The 20,122-nt window shown below is 33.8% G+C and overlaps 1 protein-coding gene across 1 annotated transcript in view; it reads left to right on the top strand.

The window, feature by feature from the left end:
- The first annotated feature begins 8,767 nt into the window (after positions 1–8,767).
- Positions 8,768–20,122, top strand: part of LOC120092870 (tripeptidyl-peptidase 2) — a 36,901-nt gene continuing 25,546 nt past the window's right edge. Inside the window, exons 1-15 of the mRNA XM_039051114.1 lie at positions 8,768–9,125; positions 9,422–9,500; positions 9,591–9,664; positions 9,784–9,893; positions 9,978–10,058; positions 10,566–10,652; positions 16,544–16,686; positions 16,915–17,065; positions 17,195–17,317; positions 17,467–17,550; positions 17,733–17,920; positions 18,863–19,037; positions 19,132–19,253; positions 19,352–19,431; positions 19,821–19,879. Coding sequence (XP_038907042.1) covers positions 8,768–9,125; positions 9,422–9,500; positions 9,591–9,664; positions 9,784–9,893; positions 9,978–10,058; positions 10,566–10,652; positions 16,544–16,686; positions 16,915–17,065; positions 17,195–17,317; positions 17,467–17,550; positions 17,733–17,920; positions 18,863–19,037; positions 19,132–19,253; positions 19,352–19,431; positions 19,821–19,879 — 1,914 coding nt within the window. The remainder of the gene's footprint in view (positions 9,126–9,421; positions 9,501–9,590; positions 9,665–9,783; positions 9,894–9,977; positions 10,059–10,565; positions 10,653–16,543; positions 16,687–16,914; positions 17,066–17,194; positions 17,318–17,466; positions 17,551–17,732; positions 17,921–18,862; positions 19,038–19,131; positions 19,254–19,351; positions 19,432–19,820; positions 19,880–20,122) is intronic.

Raw genomic sequence — 20,122 nt, forward strand, 5'->3', positions numbered from 1 at the left:
CTAACTTAATATATAAATATTAAACTATATGTTATATCACATATAATATAACCTATAGTTTTTATATAAATCACATTCATATAAAATAAGAATCACATTCAAATAACAACCTCTCTCATCAAACTATATAGTTTTATGATGAGCTATATTGTATTAGAAAGGAGAAATAGAACCTTGTTAGACATGGTTCGTTTTATAAGGAGTTATGCTCAATTGCCTAACTTGTTTTGGAGGTATGCAGTAGAAATTGCAGTTCATATCTTGAATAATATTCCCTAGAAAAATGTTTCTGAAACGCCTTTTGAGTTATGGAGGGGTGTAAATTGAGTTTATATTACTTTAGAATCTGAAGTTGACATGCACATGTGTTAGTAACAAATTTTAAGAAGTTGGAATCTCGTTCAAGGTTATGCCAATTCATTGGTTACCCTAAGGAAACGAGAGGTGGTATGTTCTATGACCCTCAAGAAAATAAGGTGTTTGTATCGACAAATACTACATTCTTTGAGGAAAACCACATGAGAAATCATAAACCAGGGAGTAAATTAGTATTAAATGAAGCTATTGAAGAATCAACCAGGGTTATTGATGTAGTTGGTCCTTCATCAAGAGTTAATGAAGAAGTCAGCACTTCAGGTTAGTCTCGTCCTTTTCAATGTTGAGAGTGCCTTGACGCAGTGGGAGAGTTATATAAAAACCTGACTGTTACTTGGGTTTAACTGAAACTCAGGTTGTCATACCAGATGATGACATCGAGAATCCATTGTCCTATAAATAGGCAATGAATGATGTAGACAAGAACCAATGAGTCAAAATCATAGACCTTGAAATGGAGTTTATGTACTTCAATTCAATATGGGAGCTTGTAAATCTAACTGAAGGAATTAAACTCATAGGGTGTAAATGGATCTATAAAAGAAAGAGAGATGTAGCTGGAAAGGTACAGACTTTCAAATCTAGAATTGTAGCAAAGGGTTATACCTAGATGGAAGGGGTTTACTATAAGGAAGCTTTTCCCCCTATTGCTATGCTTAAATATATAAGAATTCTCTTATCCATAGCCACATATCATGACTATGAGATATGACAAATGGATGTCAAGACTGCTTTTCTAAATGACAGTCTTGAAGAGAACATCTTTATGTCTCTGCCTGAAGGATTCGTAGGCCAATGTCAAAAGCAAAAAGTTTGCAAGCTGAATCAATCCATTTATGGGTTGAAGCAGGCGTTCAGATCATGGAACATTAGATTTGATAATGTGATCAAATCTTTTGGTTTTGATCAAAATGTTAGTGTTTACAAGAAAATCATCAATGATAAAGTGGCTTTCTTTGTGCTCTATGTGGACGATATTCTACTTATTAGGAATGATGTAGGGTACCTTATTGATATTAAGAAATGGATGGCAGCCAAATTCAAAATGAACAATTTGGGAGAGGTGTAATATGTACTTGGTGAAGGAACCGTGAGGTCCAATGTGGAAGCGGGGATCGTTCCCAATTTTCAAAATCACAGAATTAAATACAAAGAACATAAATTATGCATATTCAAGAATTTTACAACATGCTTTTAGGGATTAAATAAAGAAGCTTACCCTTGAAGAACCAAAGCCTTCATGGTCTCCTCTCTAAAAGGTCATGAACTCTTCATACAAAAACATGAACAAAAATCAGCAAATCCAACTTTGGACACCACCACAAGAGAGCTTCCTATATTCTTCGTAGAGGTTGAAAATTAGCAGGAGTGTGCGGGCTCTGCTATTATTTTGGTAGAAGGAAATAAAATTTGAGAGAGGAGAATTTTCCTGGGAGAATTCTTCTAAGACCAAAAACTCACAGACACCCTATGTTAATCTTTTGTGAAGAAGATGAAGAAGTTATCGTAGAAACTTCCACTCCCACGAATGGTAATGAGAGAAAATAAAGGGAGGGAGTTACAATTCTCTTCTTAATTAAATTCAAATAATTTAATAAATAAAATTTAATACACACACATATATATGTATGTATGTATATATATGATAACCAACTTATCATATAATATATATTAAACTATATGTTATATTGAATATAACACATAACCTATAGTTTTATATTGTATCACATACAATATAATCTATAGTTTGAATTTTCTCAATCATTCATGGTATTTAATATAAATCAAATTTATATTAAATTTAATTATATGAATATAATTCATATAATTAGTATTTGTATCATATTCAAATATTTAATTCCTATCAAAATGATCTTTATATTATAATGTATCAAATGCATTATAGTAATTACATCACATATAATTATATCATATATAATTCCCTTAATTAATTTGAACAATTCAAATTAATTAAGAATTAGTTCTCAATAATCCTTGTTGAGCTATAGAGGGGATCTTATGGACCTGAAGCTCCAATAGTACTTGGATAATTAATTAAACTTCTTTAATTAAATTACTTAACATTCATTAACTGTCGATCACTCCACTAAAGACCGATAGCTGAACTCTTCGCACTATAGATATATTTCTGTATTCATTGGATATAATCAGTCAACAGTGTGATGACCCTTCACAAACTGCTCGTAAGTAGAACTGGGTCAAAATTACCGTTTTGACTCTATACTTACATCTAACTCCTTAAGTACCACTAATCCCTTTAATGAACAATAAGTCATAGTGTAACTATAACCAAACCCCTCTCAAGCTAAGAGAGAATGTGATGCCACATTGTTCAGCCCTGAAATTAACCCTTAAGGGAGCAATTTATCTACTTACCTCGACATTAGGGAAAGAGTAAATTTCATCTTGTGTAGCTGTGTTCCCAATTCCACAATAAGATGAATCCCCAAAATGGTAGACTTATTAAGTTGACAGTCTGGCCACTCTCACCCATACAAATCAAAGGACTGCCTTCATAGGCAGGAGTTCACAACTCACTCAAGATTCAAGTTATGTTACCTATAGTCATCCTCGTGAAATTGAAGTCTTTATTATTAATGGCGTTATATAATAAGACTAATCATTTTGTGGTTTGGTCTTATACAAATCCCTTTGTATAGAACACCTCTACTCACATGTCTCTACATGAATGATCAGGATTAAATCATTTGTAGCACTTTACAACAATTGTAACATTTAAAAAGCGGGTCGTATTCGTAGTGTCACTAGGATAAGGTACCCAACTTATCCATCTACTACAGACTATTTAGGTTAGTGTATTTTATAAGGATTAAATCCTTAGAACCACACATGAGTATGTAGTCCCTCGTTATCCGAAGATACTTAGGATGTTATTAACGACGTTCCAGCGATCAGATCCTTCAACAATATTGTTCAAGACCCAGAATCAACCCTTAAGGGAACAATTTATCTACTTATCCCTGCATTGAGGAATGAGTGAATTCTGTCTTGTGAAGCCGAGTTCTCAACTCTCCAATCAAATGAATCCTCAAAATGGTAGCCTTGTTGAGTTGACAATCTGGCCACTTTCACTCATACAAATCAGAGGACCGCCTTCATGAGTAGGAGTTCACAACCCACTCAGGATTCAGGTCATGTCATCTGTGGTCATCTTAGTGAAATGTAAGTCTCTATTATCAATGGTGTTATATAAAGAGACTAATCATTTTGTGGTCTGGTCTTATACAAACTCTTTGTATAGGATACCCCCGCTCGCATCTCTCCACATGAATGATCAAGATTATATAATTTGTAGCATTTTACAACATTTGTAACACCTACAAAGCGAGCCGTATCCGTAGTGTCACTTATCCATCTACTACAGATCATTTAGGTTACTTGTGTAAATTTACATAAAATAACCCCGGATCTTAGTTTATTAGATTGAATATATGATTATAAAATAACACTTATTTTATTAATAACAACATGTTTATACAAAGTTTACAAATTACGAGATTACAAGGAGATTTAGACACCATTCCCAACACTTTGAAGGATAAACGTGAAAAGGAAAAATGAAGTATCATATACCTCATTTTTCTCCCACTTAGTGTTTTACCTAGGGTTAATTTAACTTAGAAAAATACGACTAATTCTTTTTCTAATTGTTTAAATTTGCCCAAAAATAACACTTACTTTGGATAGTTAAATAATTTTGATTAATGTTCATTAAACGCTTTAATAAATTTTAATCAACAATTGCATGTTTGTAGCAATTCTATCTAATTCACCTTTCCAGGTCAGTTCTTAGATAAGGGTGTTCTGTTTCCGTCAACTTAAATACCTCAGTCTAGACAGAACTAGCCTTAGACAAAATGTCCTTTAGAGATACATTTGCTACAAATTTAATATTTTAATTAAAACCAATCTAATCCTATTAAACTAATTAAAAAATTAAACTATTTTTCAACTCAATAACTCTATTTTTTAAACTAACAATTTCATCTTTTAGTTCTAAAGAGAAGGTTCAATTTTCCCATTTTTAGTTCTCAAGTTATTCAATTTTCATTTCTTATGATAAAGACTTGAGTTCATCATTTTCATTTTCAAAAAGCTTAATTCTATCATTCAAGACATTTTTCTCAACACAACAAGCATCAATGTTATTATGCAATAACATATCATTAGCTCCATTCTTCAAGCAAGTATTTTCATTTATCAGAGATCTATTCTCAATAGACAAAGTCTTAGACTTCTTTGATAGTTTTAGATATTTAGAGCAAAGTTTTTCTAAATCATTTTACATATCTTCAAAACAAGTCGTATAATTCATCATAAGTAGGAAAATTTTGAATTACCTCATTTTCATCACTCTCATCATTATAATCTCTATCCGAATGAGCCATTGAATACAAGGAGGAACCATCACATTTTTCCTTTTTTCCTTTTTTCCTTTTTTCCATACAAGAATTTTTCTTGATTTTGAAAACAACAATCCTTCACATCAAATAAATCGTTAGTAGTATAAGGAGAATTTTCTATGCTATACATATTGTCAAGAAAATTCCAAATATCATATGCATAATCATATTATGCAATTTTATCACATACTTTACTATCCAAAGCACTACATATGATAATTATGGCTTCGGCATTAAAAGAGAGCAGTTTTTCATTCAATATTAATTTTGACAAACTATGTTCACAAGCATACAAAATATTAAAACAATAGCAAGCAAAAATGTCTTCATTCTCTTTTTTCAAATATCAAAATTTTTACCATTAAAGAGAGGAGGTGTATCAACACATTGACTTTCTAAAATTTCCATACTTCTAGCAATTAAGTTTTTTTTCAAAATATTAATTAGATACTTTAAATATCTGTAACGACCTGATCCTTACTTAACAAGGTTTGATTGTTACGACATGCATACCTAAACTTTTCTACCATGAGATGAGTTTTGGTAAAAAAAAAAAAAAAAAAATTTAAAGGAACACATTAGAACTTTTATTAAGTAGTAAAAACTTCAAAAAAAAGTTTCTTTTACAAAATATCGGGATCCATAAAAACAAAACATTAGTGTAGTGGAACAAAATGCATATATGACCAAAACAGTGAGTTTGATGGTTGACCCTCTAAGTGGCGTCCCATCATGTCTCCTATGTTGTGCCCTCACCTACAAAGTTTATAGAATAGGAAGGGTATATAATATATCCAGTAAGTAGCTCTCACCTAAGGTAGTACTCAAATGCACAATCACTTAATATTTTGATGATAATAAATGTGATTGTTTTTACTATTTTGAATAACCCATAGCATAGAGCTTCGGAACAACGATTCCGACGCCCCTTGAATCACTCAAATTGGAGTTTGGATGAAAAATATATAGCAAAAAGGAGTGTAACGAAAAAATATCCGTGATGACGTGGTGAATTAATCATCAAATTGGACCTATTAGAAAAAAAACCTTGCAAATCATGTTATGTTGGGAAGAAAGAAAAAAATTATATATTGTTTTTTATTTTCTTTTTACCTTTTATTACTTTTAATCTTCACCTTCCAATTAACTTTTTTATCAATCCAATTGTCTTAATTAAATTCTACTTTTTGTGCTACTTCTCTCTCTTTTTAAACTTCATCAAATTCTTCATTACTTTTCACAACTTTGCAAGTCTTAAAATTTACAAAAAAAGTCACCAATGTTACTCTCTCTGCGAACTTCCAATTTCCTTTCTTTTCATCTTCCTCTAGAGAGAGATCTTTATCATATTGTGAGGATTAAATAGTGTGAGTTCAAATTTGTATACTTGCTCTATTTAGAGAGTTTATTGTGTGATTTAAAGCTTCAGAAATATTGTAGCGATTGGATCCCAACCCGTAGAAAGGATCAAATTTGCTCTTAAACCCGAAAAAGGAGCAAGGTAGCGGTTTGACTCTCATCTATGGAAAGAGTGAAAGGAGATTTTTAATCGAAATCCCAAGGGGTGTTTAGGAAAGTAGATGTAGGTCGAGTTTGACCGAACTACTATTCAAATTACGGTTTCTTCTTCTATAGCTCTTTCCTAATTATTTTTCATTTACTTTTAATGGCATACTTTTGTTAGTTGGGATTGATTAAATATATTGTCACATATTTTTTTAAACTCAATTTTCAATTTAGCATCAATTAGGATTTTTATTAATTTTATTTAAAAAATATTTAGTTAGTTTAAATTGAATATATTTTTCAAAACTTCAATTAAACCTCACCCTTCTAAGGTTGTCATACCGGTCTAACAAAAAAAATGTGTTGGTTGGAGACAAAGATATGTACATGATCCCTAAAAATAAAAATTAAAGGTTGAAGGTAAAATGGGAATTCTTCCTTATCGCCCCTTTAATATTGCAATAGACATGTACACACATATACATATATAGACTCATACTAGGTGAGTTCAAGTGAAGAGTTTATAATCAACCTTCACTATGAATTTTTCCTAATTAGTTTACTTTAAAATCTTTCTAACAATTATTTTTACTTTTCATCTTAATTGTTTTATATTTCGATATATATGTATATATTTTTTTAGTATATAAGACTTTAATACTTTTAAAACCTAAATATCTTAATGTCTAAATGGAAAGTTTAAACTTAAAATATTTAAATTTTAACTTTAAAAAATTATAGGATTAAATATTTTAATGAGAAATTTTCACAGATAAAAAAAAAATCAAAATATTTACATAATAATAATAATAATAAAATATTGATAGACTTTTATCAATCTCTATCAATAATAGACTTGTATAAGTTTCTATCACGGATAATATCAATGATAAACTTCTATCAGTTTCTATCACTGATAGACACTAATAGACTTCTATTAGCATCTATCAGTGATAGACTTATCAGTTTCTATCATTGATAGATGTTGATAGACTTCTATCGGCATCGATTTGTGATAGATATTGATAACAATTTCTATCACAATTATAATTAAATTTTCGTATTTGTGTAAATATTTTTCCTTATTTTCTATTTTTGAAAATTTCCCTATACATTTGCATATAAAATATTTATCTTTTATTAAGAATTTTCTTAATGTTTATTTTTAATAAAAATTATATTAAAAATGACCCATTTAATACATAAAATTCTATAAAGTTGAGAATAAATTTTTACAAAATGAATAAATTAAAATATACAAATGAGAAATTTTTTCTCGAAGAATTTTACAAGGATGGAGATTGAAATAGGGAGCCTTTTCCGTTCCTACCATGCCCCCTGAATATTTCTACATAAATTATTGATTACAAATAACTCTAATCCAAATATTTGGTATTTGGTTCTCGACTATTGTTTTTGTTTAATTAATTATAACAATTTGGTTATGTTTTCAAAATTTTATTTGGATTTTAAAATATTTCTAAATTGTAAATAATAAAACATAAAAATCAATGGATGAAAAATAAAAATCAAGAATTTAAGATTGTCCCCTTTGATAATAATTTGATTTTTTTTTTTTTGTTATTGAAAATTAGATCTATTTCCTTTCAATTTCTTACCATTCATCTATAAAAAAAAAAAAAGTTGAATTTCAAATTCTACAAACAAGTACAAAATTTTAAAAACTACTATTTTTAGTATTCGAAAATTGGTTTGGTTTTTGGAAACATTAAATAATAAAACAAAAATTTAAAGGTGGGATAAATAGTTTTTTTTTCAAAAACTAAAAATTAAAAAACAAATGCAAATTCATTCTAGTAAATATGGTAATTTAAAATGTTGATTATATGAATATTGAAAGATTATGGTTATCTAGGACTAAAATATAGAACTACAGCCATTTTTGTCCGTAGATTTGTAGTTGAAAGTTGAACAAGAGAGTAGAAACCTTAAAATTTTCTAAATCATTACACAAAATTCAAAATAAAAAATTTATAATTATGACTATAATGCAAAAACAGACATTATTATAATTGATAAAAGAAAAAAGTTTTTTTTTTTTTTTTTTTTTAAGTAAAGAAGGAAAAAGAAAAGAAAGCTTCGTCAAATAAAATAATGTAAAAAAGGAGAAAAAACGGAAAGAGATATTTTGTCAAAGACTCAAAAGTGGACTTATTTATTTATTGAAAAGAAAAAGAAAATAAAAAAACAGATATTTACTGAAAGCACCGACGACAAAGCCAATAACAACTGCATTATTGAAAATAAAAAAATGATAGCATAATTTTGTGTGCACGTGAGTTCCAACTCCCCTAATCCACATTCCCCTTTCCACTCTCAATCATCTTCACCGCCCTCTCAGCCTTCACCACCTGTCCCTCCGCCTCCGCCGCCGCAGCCGAACAACCATTCAAAATTACCAAAAACACCCTTCCATTCTCATGCAAAATGCACCGCTATTACTCCAATTCCCCATTTTGCCCTCCCCCTTCTCATTCTCCCATCTTTCACTTCCTTCTGCTACTGCTCCTTCTATTCCATTTCTCAGCTCAATAATCCGGAGACGAGTGAGTGGCGAAAACTGCAGCGTTTCTGTTCTTCGGAAAGGAGTTTGTCTTAGGGCAATGCCTTCTGCTGGCGGTGGCGACGGTGACGTGAATGGTGGTGCTTTCTCCGGCTTCAGTCTCACGGAGTCCTCGTTCTTGGCCTCCTTAATGCCTAAGAAGGAGATTGCTGCTGATCGCTTCATCGAGGCCAATCCTGAATTCGATGGACGTGGCGCTCTTATTGCGATTTTTGGTATGTGGTGTCGTGTTCTACTTTTGTATGATTAGTGTTGGATAGTGATAAGGACGAAGAGGAGAAAGAGAAGATTTGGCTTGATTTGTTTTTATCTGATGTCTTTGGCACTTCTTGGTCGTTTATGTGTTGGATTTGAGATGATCTCTTCTTTGTTTTGTTTCTAGCATTGTTCATTCTTGTGTTTTCGAATTTCCTTCTCTGCTGGAGCTTGACGTTGGATTGATTCTTGGAAGTGGAGTGGAGTAGTTAGGTTATGTTGTATTAGTTTTTTTTTTTTTAATGTTTCTTCTCAGATAGTGGTGTTGACCCTGCTGCTGCGGGATTACAAGTGACATCGGATGGAAAGCCTAAGATATTGGATATTCTTGATTGGTATGCAGGGACATTTTCTTGATTCTTAGTATTATTAGAATGTTTATATTGATTTGTAATGCAACATTCTTTTTTTTCCCCTAATGTCAGTACGGGGAGCGGCGATGTTGATATCTCGAAGGTGGTGAAGGCCGATGCAGATGGTTGCATTATTGGAGCTTCAGGTTCATGCTAATAATTTTGCTTAACAGCCAACGGTTTTTATCCTCCTTCTGTTTTATTCTCCGTCTTCCGTGGTCAAACTTGTTCAGTAATGTTTCATTTTACTGATTACACTGGTTAGGGACTTCTTTGGTTGTCAATTCTTCGTGGAAGAACCCTTCTGGTGAGTGGCATGTGGGCTATAAATTTGTTTATGAGTTATTTACAGACACACTGACTTCTCGTTTGAAGGTAAGAATGTTAGGTTTGCTTGTTTTTGAGTAATACACGACTTAATTAGTTCCCATTAAATTTGTACATTATTCTCCTGCACAGAGAGAGAGAAAGAAGGATTGGGATGAAAAGAACCAGGAGGAGATTGCCAAGGCTGTTAAGGTTCTTGGTGACTTTGATCAGGTTGTTGACTATACCATCTGCTAATTTTCACAATTATATGTTAACTTCCATTAAATATTTGTATCTGTCCCCGAAGAATAAAAATTGGAAGTTCTTATACTAGCATTAGTAGTGCTAGTAAAGTTCCGCACCCAAACAGTCATTTAATTGCAAACATCTACGCTCATTACTCAAATCATTTGATGAAATTGTTACCTACTATTTATGTTTATGTGCTTATTATGTTATTACTTTATTTAACTTCTGTTGTTTTCATTTGCTTTTTGTTTTCTCAAAAAAAATTTTCAAAGCATTTTTTTTCAATTTTCTCAAGTCTCATTAGCAGGTAAAAGTTCACCAAAATACTTTGATAGAGGTGGCTTACTAATTTTTAAAATAATGGTCTTCACATACATAGCTGGTTGAAATATTTCCAAGTGAAAGGATTTTTTAGTCTGTTCTCAACTCCTCAGAATTGGCACAATTGCACATTTTCACTGCATGCTAATTTTGTCATCCATGTTTCAGAAACACACGAAGGTGGAGGACCCAAATCTGAAAAGGGTTCGTGAAGACCTCCAATACCAAATTGATATTCTTAAAAAACAAGCGGATGTAAGTATACATGAACTTATAGATATGTATGTATGCATGTATATTATATGGTGATGTCTTGGGAAATAAGGCTAAATACAACATAAATTAGAATATGTAAATAAGTGATTATAGTATGTAAGGCTAAAACACTACTGAGAAAAATTGCTATATTGTGTATATTGTAGTTTTGTTTAATCACTGCTATTTAATTCTTAATGGATACGTAGCTTAACCAGGGATTCTTTATGAAACGATCCAACTTGCTATTATACTTCTAGGATGCTACGATATGCATGCATAAGCTTGACAATAAATTTTTTGAAGAGAAAAAAAAAATTAAATAAAAGAAATAAACTTTTATTTTCGTGATACTCTAAAAAAAATTAAATCCTGAAAACACTATTCGGGATACCTTGACCTTAATTTAAAATAAATTGTGCTACTAAATAAATTAACAAATGAATAAATGAAACAAATCAAGAGCTCTGAATGCTAGACTCCTAAACCAAGTCAAGAAAGAAAAAAAACATAAGTGTGGAAGCGGTGAGATGTCCCAACGACCAGGTCTCAGATTCTTCCCGTCATTCGTTGTTCGTTCTTTTTCCTTACCTAAAAAACATGAAAAGAAAAGAACGAGTATAAAATATACCCAGCAAACGACCCATTACTGGGCCCACTAGGTGAACTATTAGCCTTCCTATTGGGTCTCAAGTGCACGTAGAGATGTCCAACCCATGGGGTCGGAGTCCTGCAGGAACCCCCGAATATATGGGGAATGAGGGAGGGAGGGGGAATTTTTTTCCCCATTTGCAATTGAAAGCCGAGGATGGGAAATATATTGCCTGACCCCGACCTCACTCCGTGTGGCCCCCCCCCCCCTATATAAATTATAAATTATAATTATATATATTAATATTAATATTGTAGACTTTGTTAGGATAATTATGGAGTTTTTAATTATTTAAGTTTAAGACTTTATTACCTTAATTCCTTAGATGTTGTAATATTTAATATAGGATGTTCTAATTGTTGAATTTTAATTTATATAAATTATGAGAATTTAGCATTTTAATTATAATTTTTAAAATTGAATGTGTATTATTGTTTTATTACCAAAGTTGATAATATTTATTTAAATAAAATTGTATTGGATATGTTTAAGGAATTATAAACAATATATATTTAATTTAAATAAAAAAATTGTTAGAAAAAAAATGATGGCGGAGAAATTTTCCCCACGAAGAACCCGATCTCTGCGAAATCCCCATGGGGAATCCCTGCCCCGTTCCCCGTGGGGAAATTCGCAGGGACGGGGAATAGAATAAGGGGTGGGGACGGCTTCCCCGTCCCTTCCCCTCCCCTCCCCGTGAACATCTCTAAGTGCACGTTACGCATTGTAGATATAAACATAAGGGGCGAACCCAAAGGTATGCTTTCATAAGTAGTGACCCCGCAGTGACACAGTCACAGGCATAAGTAGTGATCCCAAGGGAGCATTGTAACATAGGCATAAGGTGTGAACCTGAAGGCTTATAATACGTGATGTGCATAACCCGATAGAAACACAAATAGTCACTATTAGTCCAACATAGTCCTAGACATGCAATCATAACCTTAAATCATGCTTAAAAATTCGCAGAACAGTCACAAAGTCCATCCATCATTCGAACACCAAACATTCACATAATAACGTAATTACCATGGCATAACCATAAGCCTCCATAACCTCCAACAACGGTCCAACAAGCATGTCATAACATATCAATCTAACATAAAAACGACAATCACATACTTAACTCCAACTTGGGTTCGAGGGTGAACAGGTAGTAAGTTGCTTACCTCAATAATCTAGCGTAAGTAATTTAATCTCCCCTTTTGGCTTGAGAGACCTTAAGTCAACACTACTACTTGAACAAAAAATCAATTGAACCTATTTGGCTTAAATCCATACATAAAATTATCTTAAACTTTCCCAAATCATTTATCCAAATCGTAGTGTGACCCTCAATTACTTCTAAATGACAACCAATAAACCCAATCCTTATGCGTGACAGTAATTCCAAGGGTTAAAACCCAAATCTCAGCAATTCGAAAATTACAACCTTGCCCACAAAGGGTGCCGAAAACGCCCAAATTTCACCATCGAAGTTGCTGGACAATAACGAATAATGCCTTGCAACTCCAATCTAAGCATCAACACATCATGGGTAACTTAAATTAGTCCAAAAATTTAATGGGCATTGAAGAATCAACAAGGATAGACCTAAAAGTGCCCGACACCTTACCCAAATCGGCAAAGCTCAACGAACATTGACAACAAATCGACAATGTTTGGAGTCCTTCAAACATCACTACTTCTTCCGGGTAACGTTGGTTTGTGACATTTATTGATGATCACACTTGTCTTACATGGGTGTTTCTTCTCACTGATAAATCAGAGGTACCATTGATATTCCAACAATTTTACACTATAATGGAGACTCAGTTTAACACCAAAATTGTTATCCTTCGTAGTGATAGTGGCCGTAAGTTCTTTAACAACACCTTTCATGAGTTTCTGACTTCTAAAGGCATTATCCATCAAAGCTCATGTGCTTATACCCCCTCAATAGAATGGGATGGGGTGGCTAAACGAAGAAATCATCACCTTATTGAAATTGCACGATCTCTCATGCTGTCTACTTCTCTTCCCTCCTACTTATGGGGGATGTTGTTCTGACTGTAGCCCATCTTATCAATTGGATGCCTTCCCATGTTCTCCAATTCCAAACTCCTCTTGAATGCTTTAAAGAGTCATACCCAACAACGCGTCATATTCCTGATGTTTCTCTTCGGATGTTTGGGTGCATTGCTTTGTCCATAGTCATGGTCCTAACTGCACTAAATTTATCTCTCGTGCTTAGAAATATGTCTTTGTTGGGATTCCCTTCACCAGCGAGGTTGTAAGTGTTTCCATCCATCTTCACGGAAGAACTTTGTCTCTATGGATGTAACGTTCCTTGAGGATAAACCTTTCTTCCCTATTAGTCCTCTTCAGGGGGATAATACTAGCGAAGAGACTAACTGGTTTACATCTTCGGTTCCTACTGATCTTCTTCCCGAACCCATTCTGGGTACGGATGATACTGTCCTGCCTACTAAACAAGTCCCATGGATAACGTACTACAGGAAGAATCTCAAAAAGGAAATAGTGCCATCAGTTGCTCCACTGGCTCCGATCCATGAATCGGAACCAACACCAGTTCAAGGTACTCTTATTCCTCATAATACTGGTTTGTGTACTATTCCTGATAATATTGATGTGTGTGTTGAGGGTGATGTTTGTGATGTTGAAAGTGACAAAACTGATATGGTAGTTCTAGAGAATGACAGGGTTGTAGGCAATGATGAGTCATTAGGAGAAACATAGGAAGGTGAGACTTTGCCTTAGGTAACTGAGTGTGACCCCGTCCTCTTACTGATGAGGGGTCAGACAAAACAGGGGGTTATGATGCCTCTCTTGATATGCCCATTGCATTGAGAAGGGGCACCAGGTCATGCACTAAGAATCCTATGCATAGCTTTCTATCTTATAGTAATTTGTCTTCTGAGTTCAGGGTATTCACTACCAACATGGATACAGTAACAATACCAAACAACATACATATGGCCATGGAAGTTTCTGCATGGAAGGTTGCGGTCATGGAAGAAATGAGAGCTCTTAAATAAATTAATACGTGGGATCGTGTGGTTCTTCCTAAAGGGCATAAAACAGTTAGGTGCAAGTAAGTGTTCACTATAAAGTATAAGTCTGATGGAACCCTTGACAGATAGAAGGCTAGATTGGTAGCTAAAGGGTTTACACAGACTTATGGGATAGACTATTCAGAAACTCTCTCCTATAGCTTTCGCTAAATACAGTTCAAGTCCTTCTTTCTATGACAGTTAACAAAGACTGGCCTCTCCATCAACTTGATGTGAAAAATGCTTTTCTGAATGGTGAATTAGAAGAAGAGGTTTATATGAGTCCTCCTCCTGGTTTTGAAGCTCTGTTTAACCATCAGGTTTGTAAACACAGGAAGTCTTTGTATGGTTTGAAAGAGTCTCCAAGTGCATGGTTTGATAGGTTTACTACCTTTGTTAAGTCCCAAGGTTTTACTCAGGAGCACTCTGATCACACCTTGTTCACAAAAAGGTCAGTATCAGGGAAAATTGCCGTACTAATTGTGTAAGTAGATGATATTGTTTTGTCAGGAGATGATGCTGCTGAGATTATAAAGCTTAAAAATAAAATGACTGATGAATTTGAGATTAAGGACCTTGGAAGTTTAAGGTACTTCCTTGGAATGGAGGTGGCGAGATCAAGAGAAGGGATTTCTGTCTCTCAACAAAAATACGTCCTTGACTTGTTGAAAGAAATAGGTATGACTAGATGTAGACCGGTTGACACTCCTGTAGGGTTCAATGCTCAATTGGGACAAAGTTCCTATTGATAAAGAAAGGTACCAGCGTCTAGTGGGAAAATTGATTTACTTATCTCACACTAGACCAGTCATTTCCTACGCTGTTAGTGTGGTTAGTCAGTTCATGTAGGCACCCCACGAGGGACATTGGAAGCTGTGAATCGGATATTGAGATATTTAAAATAACTTTAGATAAAGGTTTGATGTTTAGAAAAATTGACAGAAAGCGCATTGGGGCTTACATCGACTCTGATTGGGTAGGATCCGTTGTAGATAGAAAATCTACTTCTGGGTATTGTACGTTTGTGTGGGGTAACCTTGGCACTTGGAGAAGTAAGAAGCAAGGTGTTGTTGGTAGAAGCAGTGCTGAAGCAGAATACAGAGCTATGAGTCTGGGAATCTGTGAAGAAATCTGGTTGAAGAAGGTTCTGTCTAATCTTCACCAAGATTGTGATCTACCTATGAAGCTCTATTGTGATAACAAAGCGGCTATAAGCATAGCCAACAGTCCTGTGTACATGATAGAACGAAACATGTAAAAATCGATAGACACTTTATCAAAGAGAAATTGGACAGTGGTAGTATTTGTATTCCTTACCTCCCTTCTAGTCAACAAGTTGTTGATATTCTCACCAAAGGATTACTCAGCCAAAGCTTTGACTTGTATGTTAGCAAGTTGGGTCTAATAATCTACCCCCAACTTGAGGGTGAGCGTTGAAAATGAGGGGTTGTTTATGTATTTAGCCCCAAGGGCATTTTAGTACTTTACTTTGCCCTAGTTTTTTCCTTCTCTGTTTTAGGGCTTCCTAAGCCTATTTATATCTTAGTTCTTTCTTGTATGAGTGCAAGTTGAAAATAATAAAAAGTATCCTTCTGTCATGGTTTTTTCTCTCTGTATTAGAGTTTTCCACCTAAATCTTGTATCCTTTTCTTCTATCTTTTAATAGTAAATATATTATTTACTTTAACCCTAACTCCCCCATAAATACATACAGACATATATATATATACTCACATACATATATATATATACATACATTCATATATATATATATACACACACATATATACACATATACACATACGTATATACATACATACATACATACGTATATATATATATATATATATATATATATATTTATTTATTCTTTCTTTTTTTCCATTTCCAAAAAGGAAATCTCTCTAAATCTTTCAACCAAACAACTCCAAATTCAAATTCAAATCTCGAACATCCTTTTAACAAAAATAAGAACATAAATCTATTACTTCCAAAACAAATTCCCAAACAAAAAAATATATTTAACTTTATATATATATATATTTTCCTCTCAACAACAAAATCCTCAATTAACCCAAGATAAAACAAATTGAATTTACCTTAAAATTTTGGGACGTCACACTTTATGATTATTGTGAAACAAAATTAGTATCTTATCTTTATAGACGTGTTTTGTTATGTATTAGTGCTATGATGATAAGGGGCCAGTCATTGATGCTGTTGTTTGGCACGATGGAGAAGTATGGAGGGTTGCTCTTGACACACAAAGCCTCGAGGACAAGCCTACCTCTGGAAAACTTGCCAACTTTGTACCACTAACAAATTATAAGTAAGTTTTAGATTCAAAGAGAAAACGATCCCTGAAGTATCACAAAATTAAGGTTGTGGACATATATATTTTTTTAAATTAATTAACTAATTTTATTCAAGTTCAACAAGATTGTAGTCAATTCATCTTTTGAAAGAGATGCATATATTTTACTTTACAGTTGTTGGTTATCTTGTGTGAGGATACAGTTCTGCAGTTGGAATATTTTAGTCTAAATTATGGTGACAGGATTGAAAGAAAGTTTGGCGTATTTAGCAAGTTGGATGCTTGTACATTTGTTGTTAATGTGTATGATGAGGGAAATATCTTAAGTATAGTTACAGATTGCTCCCCTCATGGTACTCATGTCGCTGGTATTGCTGCTGCTTTCCACCCAAAGGTGCATAAGATCTTTACCTTTTTATTTTTTGGGGAAAAAAAAAGTTCAAAGTAGACATGCATGGATTTGTTTTTTTTTTTTTTTTTTTATTATTGACTTGTTCTGATTTGAATTTCTGATTATTGTTAGGAACCCTTGTTGAATGGAGTTGCTCCTGGTGCACAACTGATATCTTGTAAAATTGGAGACACACGTTTAGGGTCAATGGAGACTGGAACTGGGCTGACTCGAGCATTGATAGCAGCTGTGGAGGTGGCTTACAGTACTATTTTCATTATCATTCTTATAACTTCAGAAACTTTCTTGCAATGCTGATATATTTATTTATTTGTGAAGGACTGCAAGAAGCTTCTGGTTTGAATTAATCTTTCTAATTATGTCCACTATTCATATTTTTGCAGCATAAATGCGATCTCATAAATATGAGTTATGGTGAGCCAACATTACTTCCGGACTATGGTCGCTTTATTGATCTCGTTAATGAGGTAACTATTCTGAACATAGTGATTGAAGCTGACGTGATTTTGATCTCACCTGATCTTTTGGATATATAATTATAACTTTTGGTTCTCCCATTTCAGTTTTATGCTATTTTAATAATTATAGAGGTTTTTAATCCTTAATGGCAGGCGGTACTCATTATAGATGTTTTAATCCTTAATGGCAGGCAGTAAACAAGTATCGGTTAATATTTGTGAGCAGTGCTGGTAATAGTGGGCCAGCTTTGAATACTGTTGGTGCTCCCGGTGGTACGAGTTCAAGCATTATAGGAGTTGGCGCTTATGTCTCTCCATCAATGGCTGCTGGTGCTCATTGTGTGGTTGAAGCTCCCAGTGAAGGGCTTGAATATACTTGGTATTTTTCACTCTGATTTCTTACTTGATATCTAGCTTAGTGACTATAAAACATGGGGCTCTAAAAGACAAATTCTTTAAAATGTATATTTGAAAAATACCTTTTGAAGGAAATTTTCTTTTTCGAATTGGGCTTATAGACTCCTAGTCACCAAGTTTTATACATATAGGAGGAAAGGGGAGCCAATAAAGTAATATTTGAGGAATGAGGGGAGGTGTACTGTAATCTTTTGGCCGTGTGTGGCTGTGATTTTGTGGGCCCAAGTGGATTATTTTAGTTAGAGTTTTCCTGATGTTTAGGGGAGACCTTTCAAGGGTGTTTATGGTTGGGGGAGGGTATGTTTTTTTGGCTATCTGTTGAGATAGATAGGGATGCATTCGAATTGGGTTGGTCTTGTATCGATGGAAGATTGGCTGACCTATGGCTTTCTTTAGCCAAACCTTCTTGCCAATGCATCACAATAAGGCAGTGTATGAACGCAAATTGATGGCTATTGTTCTCGCTGTTCACAAATGATGACCCCACCACCTGGGTTGGAAATTTACCATCGGAATTGATTAAAAAACGTTTGAAAATTCTGCTTGAACAGCAGGTATGGGTGTTCTTTTTCTTAGCGGTGATCTGCTCCTAACAAGGCAGGGAAGGGGGAGTGGGGAATCAAAGTTCCGTGAGCTAGACAAGGATGGGGAATATATTCCTTGTCCCCATCCCTGCCTTATTTGTGTTTTTCTTCTTCTTCTTTTTAAATTAAATTTTATTTATGTATAGTATTTAAATTTAAATTCAAAATTTTATTGTCTAATAACCCAGATAATTTGATATGTTTGAACCATGGTTGGATGCAATATTTTAAAAATCAAAAGAGGTGCACACCTTGACCAGGAGGTCTTTTACTCTTCAACAGTCTTTGATTCATTCATAACCGGCAAATATGGGATGTAGGTCAAGTCGTGGACCAACAGCAGATGGAGATCTTGGTGTTAGTATAAGTGCGCCTGGTGCTGCTGTTGCTCCTGTTCCTACGTGGACCCTTCAGAGACGAATGCTTATGAATGGAACCTCTATGGCATCTCCCTCTGCCTGTGGGGGCATTGCATTACTCATTAGTGCAATGAAGGTCTTTCCTTGCGATTATAATAAGCCATCTTTTGATTATTATGATTGGCAGAGCTTTATTTGGTCTTGGTTACTAAGTAATGTCGTTCATGCAGGCTGAGAACATTACTGTGAGCCCATATCTTGTGAGGAAGGCTCTTGAGAATACGACCATTCCAGTAGGTTGCTTACCAGAAGATAAATTATCCACTGGACAGGGGCTCATGCAAGTTGACAAGTTAGGTTTTGTGCCCTAGCTCGGCCATCTAATATGCTTGAAATAAAGATAAGAACACTATATTTTGTTGATATATTATATTATTTATGATTTTTCAGGGCATATGAATATATAAGGAAGTCCCACAATGTTCCATATGTCTGGTATAAAGTGAAGATTAATCAATCTGGAAAATTGTGTAAGTTTATGCTGCTCATCTGTCATTTCTGATGTTTCTGTGACATGATCTGGTGATGTGTTCATTAGTATTACAATGACATCTAGATGAAACAAGAGAAGAGCAAAGGTAGAGGGGAATAGTTTTGTGAGGATGTATCATCCTCTTGATAGTTACACTATAGTAGGTGTTACTCAATACAACACCGTTTAGTCACCTTCCATAACAGTATTACGTAATATATCAATGTTATAGCATATATTTCTCTTTCCTAGAAGGGGTACTACTTTCTTTTATATTTCTTTCATATATCATCTTCTTGACAACTATTTTTGATCTTCTTCGCTATGGTATTTGATCCTCTATTTTTTACTTTCTAAATATTTTTAGTTTATGTGTCTTAATTTTAGCTCCCACAACACGGGGAATTTACTTGAGAGAGGCTAGTGCCTGCCGTCAACTTTCTGAGGTGAGGTCATTGCTTCGTTTGTACTGCTTACAAGAAGTAAAATCATACCCAGTTTCTTTATTTTGTTATGTGTATAAACCATACGCTAATGAACATTAACTACTTTCTGGACATAACCACCAGTTACGAGTATGACCTTGGATTTTTCTGTCATGTGTGAATTCAATTCTGTTGCCTGTGGTTCTCCAGATTGCATCACAAAACTAAGGGTTAGGAGAGATTCAAATTGTGTGAATTGATTTT

Source organism: Benincasa hispida, chromosome 12 (assembly GCF_009727055.1).
Source record: "Benincasa hispida cultivar B227 chromosome 12, ASM972705v1, whole genome shotgun sequence".
In the NCBI taxonomy this organism is placed as follows: Eukaryota; Viridiplantae; Streptophyta; class Magnoliopsida; order Cucurbitales; family Cucurbitaceae; genus Benincasa; species Benincasa hispida.